At 30.1% G+C, this 14,159-nt stretch overlaps 1 protein-coding gene across 1 annotated transcript in view; it reads left to right on the top strand.

Annotated features, from left to right (window-relative positions):
* The window catches only part of LOC143082611 (uncharacterized), a 125,680-nt gene that overhangs the window by 41,110 nt on the left and 70,411 nt on the right, over positions 1-14,159 (top strand). Inside the window, exons 3-15 of the mRNA XM_076258374.1 lie at positions 50-118; positions 746-817; positions 1,777-1,839; positions 3,672-3,743; positions 4,771-4,839; positions 5,348-5,419; positions 5,625-5,702; positions 8,155-8,226; positions 9,198-9,269; positions 10,301-10,453; positions 11,216-11,293; positions 11,416-11,550; positions 12,011-12,160. Coding sequence (XP_076114489.1) covers positions 50-118; positions 746-817; positions 1,777-1,839; positions 3,672-3,743; positions 4,771-4,839; positions 5,348-5,419; positions 5,625-5,702; positions 8,155-8,226; positions 9,198-9,269; positions 10,301-10,453; positions 11,216-11,293; positions 11,416-11,550; positions 12,011-12,160 — 1,155 coding nt within the window. The remainder of the gene's footprint in view (positions 1-49; positions 119-745; positions 818-1,776; positions 1,840-3,671; positions 3,744-4,770; positions 4,840-5,347; positions 5,420-5,624; positions 5,703-8,154; positions 8,227-9,197; positions 9,270-10,300; positions 10,454-11,215; positions 11,294-11,415; positions 11,551-12,010; positions 12,161-14,159) is intronic.

Here is a 14,159-nt window from a genome sequence, read left to right as displayed (position 1 = left end):
TTCGTAGGATTGTTTATTATACTTATTCATTGTTTAATCCATTTTTCAGGTCTGTGATAGGGCTCACTATTCCAGATAATGTCACAGCTGAAACATTTCCAGTCACAGCAACTTCTATGTGAGTACTCTCTAGAAATTGTCAACTTAAGTTTTGTTTTTTTTCATGGCTTGGTGCCATTTTGAATTGCTGGTTAAATATTCAAATGAGATTAGAGTCATTTAAAAATTCAAATTTAAAAAAAAAGAGTGATGAAAAAATGTAAACAAATTTGCTGTTGAAGTTCAATAGTAATAACAAATTCTTAAAGAACAAATTTAATACAAGAAATCATTTTACAAGGAAAAGTTTAATCAACAAATGGGAACGCAGGGAAAATATTAAAAAAAATTGTTGTGTCTCTTTAAATTCTCTTAGATCTGTCATTTTGTGTACGTGCTCTGTATTCATTGTTTATCAATGTCACATTTTGGTAAACTTCAGTAACAAATGAAAAAAGTTAGATAAGCTAATGATCAACAATCACTGAATGACATATAATTTGTCCATAAAAATGTTATAGATGTGTAGTAAATATAAAAAACCTGAATGCAAGTCTTAGTTCAATATATATGCATGCATTGGTTCAATAATTGTGATAATTGTGATAACATTGATATTAAAAGAACTTAACTTATTCCTCAATTGCATTTAGATTTGAGAAGTAACTTTCCTTAGATAATTTATGTGTTTTTTTTCCTTTTTCAGAAACTTTTTAGGATGTACTTTTACACATATTTCAGAAGATGCATTTTCCAACATAACTGGTTTAACCACATTGTAAGTATAATTTCTCTTTCAGTTTTTTTGTCATAGAGTCTGTGCCTTCACTTAAAATCCATCTTGAATTGGAATCCTTTATATTTTTTAAATAGCAGACTGATTAATTCTTAAGCATGGAAGATAGGACAAGCATTGTCAAAAGAAAGCTAAATATATCAAAAGGATGTTTAAACTCATAAGTTGAAAATTAAGTGACACTATGGGGAAAAAAATCAAAAGACAAAAAACAGTATGATACAAAATAAAATATAAAAAAATACAGACTAAGCAACACGAAACCCACCAAAATATTGAATAATCTCAGGTGTTCTTGAAGGTTCTTTTCCAAATGTGGCACTCTTATAAATATAAATCCATTAGTTAAGTCTTATTTCGTAGATTTTTTTTTAAAGAAAAGATGACAGGATTGTGGTCATGAAATTTGGAAAATAGCTGTCATCATCTGTAAGACAAATATTCCATAATAGTCAAACATCTCTTGATTGTGTTTGTAAAGTTTTCAAAAGTGACAGTTCTAACTTCACCAACTTCACCACTTGAAACTGTTTGTTTGATAAAGCGTCTTTGTAGGCAGCAACCCTTTATCAGGGAAACCATGATAGGTAATGCACACTCTGGAATATTGTATAAACTAGTTGGTATATACTTCATATGCAGGCACTCCAATTCTTGGCATAGATTTTATTGCATGTAATACACACTTTCTGTTTACTCATTGTGTACAAATAGGTTCTAAATGTCTTTATATGCTGTCACACACAGTCCTGTATATTTATGTTAATATATCTTAATATATTATTTGATCATGCAAAATTGGTCTTTATTCATAGGGATCGCATTTAAACCTATCCGTAAAGAAAAAATCATTAACAAGATTCTGATTTAAAAAAAATGAACATATAAACAAAATTACATATTATAGTATCAGCATTACAATTTGTATGTTATATTTACAGAACAATTCGCAAGAGTGGTCTAACATTTATGCCAGATGTCAGCAAATCACAGATAACCACACTGTAAGTAGAGGATGATATCTCGAGGGTTGATTGGGGTATACAAATATGTTTATCTCTACTCTTCTTCTCAGCAGTAATACTTCTGCCAAAGTGTGGTGTCTTTTTGGCTTTGTGTGATGTATAATTTCACAGCTATGTCCTGGCAAAATTTGGACCTTAAACCAAATGCCTTGTGTAGATAGAGTGCTAACTTGTCTGCACATTTAAACACCCTTGCAACAACTCTTTAACTGTACCAAGTGAGGAATATGACAGTTGTTATCCATTCATTTGATGAGATTGATCTTTTGATTTTGCCATTTGCTTAGAGACTTTCTGTTTTGAATTTTCCTTTGGATTCCTAATTTTGTAGTTTTAACTTTTGAGTAGGTAGCCTGTTTGTTGCAAGACTAAACATCTGTTGCTCCCATCATTTTCAAGTGTCATTTCAAATTCTACCCTTCTTCCCTGTTTTTGGAAAGTACAGCCTTAGAGAACTAAGAAAGTATTGTGATTAGTTGGAATCCTGGTAAGGGTCATCTTCGCTAGCCAAGGGTTACGATCCACTCCCGCTCTCTTCACCCTTGGCAGATTGAGCTAACATTTGTGATATCAATGTTGCGCCATCTATCGGAAAATAAAAGTCACGCCCATTCCGAATACATTATTCTTGACCAATGGTAGCACTTGAACTCTTCAATTTGGAGGTAAAATCACGGTAGCGTCTAGATTCTACACACTTGGTAAAGCCGGAAGCGAAAATATGCGTCAACATTCATGCATTTGTGCATGAAACATACACAGGGACTTCTATTAGTTGATTAAAAACATTCAATTTATCACTAAATATAGCCGTATGTTTAGTGATGTAAAGACTTGTTGCACAATAAACATGTGGCAATTGTTTACAAACACTTTCTTTATCTACACGTGATCATGGTATAGGCGCTTTTTGATTGGATGCAGCGAGTTTCCACTGCAACCAATAAAAATCCTTACCTTGTGTCTCCGAAATTTTATCTCAATGCGCCAAGGGTGAAGAGAGTGGGAGTGGATCGTAACCCTTGGCTAGCGAAGATGGGTAAGGGTGTACCAGGGGTAATTAGTGGTTGGTAAATCTTGTTGGAATCCCTAAAAATCAGTTATGACTTCCATTAAATTGGACTATTTTCAATAAACTACTGTGTTTAAAGGTATACCATGTTAATTTTAAAAATTCATTTCATAGTTGTATAGGTAAAATTTCTATTTTTATTTATATATATATATATTAGGTCTGAGACCACAATTGTCGTCCCTTGATTTTTGTTGTTCACGAATATAGTCCCTAGTGTTGACAGTGGGTTACTTGCCATTAATTTTTTACCCCTTCCAAATTTATTTCTGCATGTTTAATGCCTCAAATTGCATGAAGGGGGGTGAAATTACACTGTAAAAACAATTGGGTCCTGAATTTTTAAGGAAAGTAGTGATTTGGTCTAGCTGAAAAAGGTTAAAAATTAGCACTTTGAAAGCTGTCAAAAGATTTCAAGACGCCCTTAACATAAAATTGTCCATATTTTGAGTTAGAGCTGATGAAGTTTTCTATAATTTTGATATAATTTGTCCCAAAAGAAGTACAACTCACTGTAAAAATTTCATTGAGAAAGCCCAGGTGGGATTTTTAAAATTTTCATTTATGTTCTAAAAGAAATGCACTACGAAATAATTGTGGTCTTGGACCATATGGAATAAGTTATATATCAAAAGTTCAGGATTTAGCCTATGGAGGTACAATTTACATGAACGCCTTGGATCATCAAAGCATAAATGGCTCAATGTAATTTTAAAATCATGTCTCTTTCTATTTGTAGGAATTTGATAGATAACAGTATAACACTGGATTCTAAATACAAGGGAACCCTTCCTGATACTATAGAATATCTGTAAGTTTTACAAGGGAACACTACCAAGCACTATAAAATGTCAGTACAATTTACAAGGGAACACTTCCAAGCACTATAAAATGTCAGTACAATTTACAAGGGAACACTTCCAAGCACTATAAAATGTCAGTACAATTTACCAGGGAACACTTCCAAGCACTATAAAATGTCAGTACAATTTCCAAGGGAACACTTCCAAGCACTATAAAATGTCAGTACAATTTACCAGGGAACACTTCCAAGCACTATAAAATGTCAGTACAATTTACAAGGGAACACTTCCAATCACTGACAAGAATATCAGTGCGTTTTATGAAGGAACACTACCAAGCACTATAAAATGGCAATATAATTTGGAATAGAAATGGGGAATAAGTCAAATCGACCAAAGAGCAGACAACAGCTGAAGGCAACAAATGTTTACAAGGGAACATTACCAAGCACTTTAGAATGTCAGTACGTTCTATGAAGGAACACTTCCAATCACTTTAGAATGTCAGTACGTTTTAAGAAGGAACACTACCAATCACTATAAAATGGCAATATAATTTGGAATGGAAATGGGGAATAAGTGAAATCGACCAAAGAGCAGACAACAGCTGAAGGCAACAAATGTTTACAAGGGAACATTACCAAGCACTATAGAATGTCAGTACATTTTACAAGGGAACACTTCCAATTACTTTAGAATGTCAGAATGTTTTACGAGTGAATGCTACAAAGCACTTTAGAATATCTAAGTTTTACAAGGGAACACTTCCAAGTACTTTAGAATGTCAGTAAGTTTTTAAGTGGACACTAACAAACCGTATAGTATGTCAGTATGTTTTACAAGGGAACATTACCAAACACTATAGTATATCTGTAAGTTTTAAAAGGGAACACTGCCAAGCAATATAATATATCTGTGCATTTTACAAGTTATTGTTATCATATAGTAGATGTGTAAGTCTTCTTGTTGATCATATACTTTTGATTGTAAAGTTCAGAACAACCTGGTTTAATTTGAATTCCTTTTTACTTTCAGAGCTTTGACTAACAATAAGATATATTGGTTACCCTCTGGATTTATCAACGGTTCAAATCTCCGACTAGTGTAAGTTTTATGTAGACTTAATTGACCTACTGAATTAGACTTATAATTGGGTTTGTACGAACACCAGCAATATGACGGGTGCCACATCTGAAGCCTGATCTGTTGACCCTCTAGGGCAACTGAGATCATCCCATTTTTTGGTGGGATTTGTGTTGCTCTATCTTTAGCTTTCTATGTTGTGTTTTGTTGTTGGTCTGTTGGTATTTTTCTTTTTTATGCCACAGCATGGTCAGTTTATTTTCTACTTATGAGTTTAAATTTCCCTTTGGTACCTTTTTTTTCGCTTTAGTTAGAAGCAATAAGCAAATATAATGACCACATATACATGCTATATCAATAAATATTTTATTCATTTTGCAAAATGCTTTTTGTATTATTTCAAAAGTTTGTAATCATCAATTCAAGGATCCTTAGATGTATTAGGGTTGTCTTCTTTTGCTAATGTTTTATCAAATTGACTAACAAGTTTAAAAAAAAATAACCATTAGAATTTAATTTACACTTGTAGGAGCCTGGGAGGCAATGAATTTGTTAATTTTCCAGCAGCATCACTTGGTGAAATTCCAAATATCATGTATTTGTAAGTATAAAAGACAGTAAGATTTTATTATTGTTTCATGTTTCAAGAGGAAGATCCAATATCATGTATTGTTAAAAAGCTTTTTAAAAAATATCATATAATTCAATTTTCACTTCATACTCAGAAATCTATATTCAAGCATAAGCATGTTTCTAATAATTTTACACCTATTTGTGTAAATGTAAAAAATAATTTTGTATTTCAGTGGAATAGAGAGTAATCAGCTGATACAGATTTCATCAAACCATTTATTACCTCTAAATACATCAACATTTGTCCATCTGTAAGTAATTTCTGTTTGGAATAAGTATTGCTGTTTCAGGATGTAATGCATTCTGGGAAATATGTTTTTTACCATGTACACAAATTTTAAAGTGACATGATTGGTTAATAACATCCTAAAAATTGAATTTTAATTTTGGGGGTATGATCAATAAAGTTATATGTAGTCCTTTAGATTCTTAAACAGCTTATTAGTATTGCTGTTTTGTTTTTTTGTAAGAAATGTGTATTTAAAAATAAATTTAAACCTATCATCTAATGAAATATCAATTCAACTATAGTTGATTTTTTTTTGAGAGGTAGCATTTTACCTATGTTGATCTTTTAACATTTGTTTAACTAGATGTAAGATGAGTAATGTGGTATGAGTGCCAATGAGACAACTCACCATGTAAAAGTAGATCATTTTAGGTCAAAGTATGGTTTTCAAAACATGTAACTACAATGCAATGCAGCAAATAAGTTTATGAAATTTTGTTTTTTGTTTTTTTTATGCCCCACCTACGATAGTAGAGGGGCATTATGTTTTCTGGTCTGTGCGTCCGTTCGTTCGTCTGTCTGTTCGTTCGTCCGTCTGTCCCGCTTCAGGTTAAAGTTTTTGGTCAAGGTAGTTTTTGATGAAGCTGAAGTCCAATCAACTTGAAACTTAGTACATATGTTCCTTATGATATGATCTTTCTAATTTTAAAGACAAATTAAACTTTTGACCCCAATTTCACGGTCCACTGAACATAGAAAATGAAAGTGCTAGTTTCAGGTTAAAGTTTTTGGTCAAGGTAGTTTTTGATGAAGTTGAAGTCCAATCAACTTGAAACTTAGTACAAATGTTCCCTATGATATGATCTTTTTAATTTTAATGCCTAATTATATTTTTTACCCATTTTCACGGTCCATTGAACATGGAAAATGATAGTGCGAGTGGGGCATCCGTGTACTTTGGACACATTCTTGTTTGTTTCTGATATAGGTATCTTGACCTTCAAATAGACCCTTTATTTTAGTAATTTAAATTGGGATTTTCTTTTGTCACAATTATGGAAGATGTCACATTGTTACAATCTTAAAAAACCCAAAAAAACCATATAGATATTTGCTGTTATGCACATGAAAGACTTTAAAAATGGAATGCAACATAGAAAAAATTGCAACATATGTTTTCATATGTTTGAAAACATATGAAAAACTTATGTTTAGGCCCGACATGAAAACATATGTTTTCGAACATATGAAAAACATATGAAAAACATGAAAGACATATGTTTTTAAAATCATATGGGAAACAATTTATGTTGCAATTTTTCCTGTAAATAACTGTTCTTTGGGAATGGAGACCTCTGTTTCAAGTGTAACATATTTCCTACTGTATTTTCCTCAATTGAGATTATGCAAGTCAACTTGCTTCTTTCTTCTACAAAACATTAAACTTGCTAAAGGATAATCAGATTACAAAATCATGAGCAGTCTTAGAATGTAAGATTAAAATAAAATTTAATGAATTAACAAAAGCTTACTAAGTATTCATCCATGGTGATCCTCTATATGTTTATGTATTGATGGAATGTATTTCAGAACAGCAATAAAAAAAAAAACCAACATTATTGACATCTAAAAAAAACTTTAATAAGAACATGTCAATTAAAATTGTTAAGATATCCCACATGCATAATTTCAAAGGAGATATTGTTTAATAATTAAAATTTTAGTACAAGTCATATTCTGTGCTATTTCTTGCAAATCATTCAACATACATTGCTTAATATGCTTGAGTTAGTGTGATAATAAAAGTGTAATAAATATATCTCTAGTGAATAAATTTAGAAGTACAAAAGTAAAGGATAGATCATTGAGGACATAAGATAAAATTAGCCCTTCCTATGAGCCAAATTAATTTCAATTTTAGTTCTATTTTTGTCTTTCACAGTACATGTTCTCTAGGTTTAAAAAGATAATCTATTACCATTTCAAAGAAAATACTTTGACAAGTGTAAGCTATGTTTTAATGTCATTCAGTGTAATCTTAAAAACTGAACAAATTAAATCTCAGACTTAGAAATATTGGACTGCCAAAAATGACATTTGAGGGGCTGGGTTGAATTTGATTGTGCATACATTTGTATATAAACGAAGTGAGAAATCTAGAAAGGTTCCAAACATGAACTTTAAATGTTTTTTTTCAGAAAATGAGAGTTATGAAATTTAGAAGAGAAAGTGTTAAAATACTATATACTTGAAAAGCATCATGAAAACTATTGCAGTACTGATAAACAATTTTTGTAATATCGTTTTAATATTTAACCTGATACAACAATAGGTGGATCAAACCCTTTTTTTTTTTATTTTAAACAATTTATTTGAATAACTTTGATAGATTGTGAGTTGAACAAAATTTACTAAAAAGAATGTGGTAAAACATATTTATGACAAATTATCAATAACTTAGTTGTTTATTTAAGGAATCTCAGTAACAATGCTATCCAGTATGTTCAGAGAGGAGCTTTAAACAAGATGCAAAACCTGAAAATTTTGTAAGTATGACAAAGAATAAAATTTACAGTGCATATACTAGATTTTCAATTATGGATTTATGAATTATAAATATGAAAACACATCAAAATGTTCAATTGATTTCTAGAACTATGTGATATTAGAAGATTTTGATACTTTTAAATCGACAGATTATTTCAAACATTATGCCTGTGCAGTTGAAGATACTTAAATTTTTCACCATCAGCCCCATTTGAGATATATTGGATACATCTTAAAAAGCTACAGATGAGATGTGTCTGTAAAAAGCCGTAACCAAACAGATATTTGAATAAGATTTCAAATACAACTGTGTAAATATCTTTTTGAGTAAGAACTTGGCCAGTAGCAAATTTTGCTAAAAACTATGTATGAAATGTTCTTTTAAAAGTTATTAAGATATGTTAATTTCAACATATTCATGAGGTCATAGTGACATCAAAACTGACATTTCTACACTGAAGAGTATTAACCTATACAATCTTCATCAATATATTTATTATAAGCATATACTTGCTCCAAAGGAGAAATATACTGGATTTCCTTTGTCCGTCTTTAGTGTTAGCTGTCAGTATAACTTTTATTCCACATTTTTCTCATCAACTTCTAGTCATAGTTTCTTAATTTATTGCCCCAAGCTTCATCTTGTTATCCGATAATGTGTGACATATTTTCATATTTTTTCAATTCAATACTTGATTTTAGTGGAAATTTGCAACTTTAAGATGTAATAATTTATATTTATAATTACATATAATTACAACATCTAGATTTTGCTAGCATATATGACAAGCTGCTGAAAGTGTTTATCCTTCAAACAGGCTTATTATATAAATGTGAACAGTTTTAATAATAAAAGCTTTAATTGCAAAAAATTATCTTAAAAAAGATACTCAATTTTCATTATTATAAGGTAATGATGGAAATTGTGCCCAGCGCAGACTTGTTTTTCATATTAATTGTTTTTTTTCAGAGAACTGCATGGTAACAGTATATCACAGATACCCAAAGGTGTATTTGAAGATCTGAAAGAACTAATACATTTGTAAGTTATTGTCTTTATTAGGCACATCTGAATCAAATGTTTATGTAAACTTTGTTAAATATTTTGTTAGATATATTGTCAAATACTATTTAATTTTCATCTTAAAATATCTCAAATGTTTAGAAGACTATGCAACTCCAGCTGTGTTACTCTCAGTGGCATTCAGAAGTAAATTAGGAGAGATATGCCTTAAATTTCATAAGAATTAAGTTATGTCCCTTAATCATTGTTAATTACAGTTGTACTAATATGGCTTTTATTATTTTATGTAGTCAGAAATATTTCTTTGAATTGTTTGTGCATAAAAACTACAATAAACTTTATGATTAACGTAACGGTACCCAAATTGCACCTATTTAGCAAAACTAGCAGCGAAAATCTTACAAGATTTTCTAGAGACTAAACAATTTGTTTTTTTTATGATTTGATACTAAGCACATCTTTCAACAGGTAAAACTATTTAGATATGCACAAAACGTTCACAGTATCTATCAACAGATGAAGTATTTACTGAAAAAGCAAAATGTACTGAAACGTCGCCATGCGACGTCATCAAAACGTCATCTTTTTAAAATGAGCAAATACAATATGTTACAAGTATCCATTTAAAAAATAATGAAGAGTAAGCATGGACTAATATCCAATTGTTCAAAATATTTAAAGAAATTAAACAAAAGCTCTGTTATTAAACTTTTGACTATGTGAATTTAAGCATGGATGCAATTTGGGTACTCCTAATTTCAGAATCATTGATGGTTTGGAGGTCAGTTTAGACCAATTTTTCTATGATTCCATATGGAATAAAAATCAAATTGGTGTACCTTTATAACAAAGAAGGATAGGACTACAAAATAAACACAGAATGGACATTTTTGTCTTCATCATAAAAAACGTAGATGAAAAAACTGTCAAAATAGGTGCAATTTGGGTACTGTCACGTTATATTGTAGAACATTTCTGAAAAGGTATTGAAAGTTTCTATAACATATTTTGGTAGGAAATTTTATAACATTAAAAAATTATGCTTTTAGGGACCTTCATCACAACAAATTGGAGAAGTTGACCTCTGAATCTTTTATTGACCTTGAAAAGTTGATTGAGTTCAGACTTCACAGCCAGAGTCCAGCAATGACCACCATTTTATTTGATTCTATGATCAACATTGGTAAAGCTTTAAAATATCTGTAAGTATTTAAAAAGCTGAGTCATGGCAATTGACTTAGAATTTTGTCATTGAAAATATTGACTAGAATTATACACTAAAAGGTATGATGTGTTAAGATTGCAAAGAGAGACACTTATATACAAGAGGAAATATACAATCATTAGTTTTTCAAAGTGAACAAACAAAGAACCATGATACATTGCATAATATAAAAAAATATGTTAGTAGTTATGCCCCACCTAGGATAGTAGAGGGGCATTATGTTTTCTGGTCTGTGCTTCCTTCGGTTCGTTCGTCTGTTCTTCTGTCTGTTTATTCGTCTCTTCATCCATCCGTGCCTCCTTTTGTTCGTCCGTCTGTCCCGCTTCAGGTTAAAGTTTTTGGTCAAGGTAGTTTTTGATGAAGCTGAAGTCCAATCAACTTGAAACTTAGTACACATGTTCCCTATGATGTGATCTTTCTAATTTTGATAACAAATTAGATTTTTTACCCAATTTCCCGGTCCATTGTGAATTTTGAAATCTTCAAAAGTATGTTTTTAAATTGATTTTAGATATCCTTAATTCCTTATATGTCTAAATACTTTTCTAGGTTGTTGGGTTGCTGTCTTATTGACATATTAAAAAATGCATTCTTTTAGACTTCAAAGTTTTTTCTCAGTTTCTTGATAATTTCAAGTAAAAAGAATATTGCTTTATTTCAAAAGATTTATTAGATTTATTTGTTAAAAATGTAATCACATGTATGGATTTTCATATATTATTAATGAAATATATTACAGATTTATAAGTCAAAATGGATTAACACATTTACCACATCAAGTTTTTATGGAAGCCAACTTTACAGAACTCATAGAACTGTAAGTTTTTGTTTATACTTTGTTAATTGTTTAGAAAATTTTGGAAGTTTTTAACTTAAAACACATCTTTCATGATTTTTCTAACATGTACAATAGAATATCTCATTTTTATTATTTTACAGATATGCAGACAATAATTTGATTAAAAACGTAACAGAGCTAGGGGAAAGTGGTTATGGTGTCAAACTAAGACCAACTTACCTTAGGAAGAAAAAACAACTGGTAGCCTTTTCCACTACTCCTAATATTGTGAAATTGTAAGTTTTTGGATAATGAAAGATTGTGTTAATATTGTTGCATAGTATGAAATATCAGATATTTATTGAACAACTTCTAACAAGTGTCACAAAGGCAATTATAAAAAAAAAAAATTTTAAAAGGTTGGGAAATCAGGAACAGAAGAACTTCAAACTATTCATTTTACTATTATTAAAATGCTGTTTTGTGAAATTACTTTATAAATATTATCTAGCAGTTCAGAGCATAAAAATGACATTGTTAGTTTTTTCACGCAATAACAGAAAATGTAAACAACAATGGTTACTTGACATATAGAGTGAGAAGCTAACATGTAATTTGAAGCTTTATTTAAACATTTACATCAAAACATTTTGACCTTTAGAGTTACAAAAAATAAAGATTTAAGGCAAATTGGATTATATTTGTTTCTTTTATGTAATCCTATGAAAAATTATTAAAATAATATTTCCCTTACAGGTATTTACACAACAATTTAATAGAGATGGTAAACAATACAGATTTCTGTGAACTTCAGGTTTTACAATTGTTAAATCTGAGAGGCAATCGACTGAATGAGACACATATCCAGGAGGATGGATTCAAATGTTTACTTGTATTAAATTATCTGTGAGTTCAAGTTCAAAGTTCAAAAGCTTTTTTTATAGACGAAATCAGTATATATATGGGCGTTTTGCAATAAAAACGTACTTTCTTGTCCCAGCAATTTTAAAAAAAATGTGTTTGATCTTTGCAAGTAATTTTTTGTGCAGTCAGTACATTGAATTAGATATAACATTTTTAAGCAAAGAAACAGTTTATTTTTTAGAGGGATTGATAAGATATTGATTCCTGAATGGTCCAAAACAACCAAAATGGCATGTCCCTAGACCGCCTGTTCAACATTCATACTCTAAAATATCGTAAAAAAATGTTGAAATAAATATTAATTTTACTTAATACAAGTTCTTTAATAATTCAAAAGTATGTTTAGAGCCAACATATTTTAATAAACAGCTTTTAACATAGGATTTTTTATTTTAGAAGGTGTGTCCCTAACACAATGTCCACTACGAAACGAAGTAATTAAAACTTGCTTATAAACAGTTTTATAAAATCAATGTAATTTTTTGTTTGCAAGAGATATAAACATTAGGGTCTTACAAAAGAAGTGATGCTTTTATAACGGCAATTAAACTGTTGGTAAGAAAAATTGAGCACCTCAAATGGACCAGAGTGATACCGTATTTTTGTAAATGTCCACTACGAAACGGGTCAAATCTCCTTCAGTAACTGGTTTTAAAATTATGAAAAAAATATCAGTGTACAGCTTAATAACGCTTTGATGAATACAGTCAGTCTTGTTACTATTGCAATATAGAGGTTGTGAGAAAAAAATAAAACATGTGAATACGTCCCCTACGAAACAGTCCCCTACGAAACAAGTTTGGGAGAAAAACGTTTTGTAGTGGACATTACCACTACCATGTAGTCTTTTTTTACTCTTTTTCAATTATATTCGTACAAAGCAAATAAAAAAGGTTAGTTTCATGTAATTTTTATTATGTTTTTATTAACATAGAATAGAGTTGATGTCAACTACGAAACTTTTTGTCCACTACGAAACGGTTTTGTCAACTACGAAACGCATCAAAATGTCCACTACGTAACATGAGTTGTATCTTCATATGTGAAGTACTGTCTAATCTTTATCGATAAAAAATGGTTCTCCAATTCAGAAAAAAATGAGATTTTTCTAGTATATAAAGTAAACAAACTGGAATTTCTATAGGAAACATTTAAAATTGCAAAAATATGTGTGTTTAGAAGCAGTTTCGTAGGGGACAAAAGTCCCCTACGAAACAGTACACAAATTATGAAAATAATATCATTTTAAAGAGTATTTAAGATTGCACTTTTTGTTTACAAACAGGTATATAATAGAGGTATTCAAAATAACTCTTGAAAATAAATTTTAGACTAGTTGATTTTCCATTTTTTTAGGTCTGAAAGGAACGCTTTTATTGAAAAACGCCCATATAACAGAAACTATATTTTTTTTAAAGCTCTATTGAGCCTTTATATAGTCTTATTACAAAAAAAAACCGTTTAAAACATGCACATTTTAAAACAAAGCAAGCATGCTACAAATACAAGAGCTTACACAAAGCATATCATAACATTAAAGCATACATATAAAATATAATTGACAAAAAGTTAAATATGTTATACTTTGCAGAAATATGAAAACTACATTGAGCAAATAATATATAGAATATAAAGCACTTTAAAAAGTTGTTTACATATTTGAGATGTGCATTGGAAAGATATAGATATTCTTATATCTCATTCATAATAATAAAAGTATGGATTATAGTACAGAAGGAAGAAGGTTTTAATTGTGGTGAAAGGAAATAAAACAAAATACATTGGACAATACACAACAGAAACAAATCATAAGGAAAATTTTCAGGTTTTCAGACCATTTTTTGGCCAAACCAAATGATATCTGTTGGCTAAAATATATTAATGTTTTCATTGAAATCAGTTAGTTTCTATACAAAAACCAGCAGATATTACTGAAACTCCTCTATTAATGCATTTACCTGAGACCTTAAAGAATTATTTC

The sequence above is a fragment of the Mytilus galloprovincialis genome, chromosome 7 (assembly GCF_965363235.1).
Source record: "Mytilus galloprovincialis chromosome 7, xbMytGall1.hap1.1, whole genome shotgun sequence".
NCBI classification, from domain to species: Eukaryota; Metazoa; Mollusca; class Bivalvia; order Mytilida; family Mytilidae; genus Mytilus; species Mytilus galloprovincialis.
Note: the sequence above shows the minus strand (reverse complement) of the source record. Positions and strands in the feature narration are given on the sequence as shown.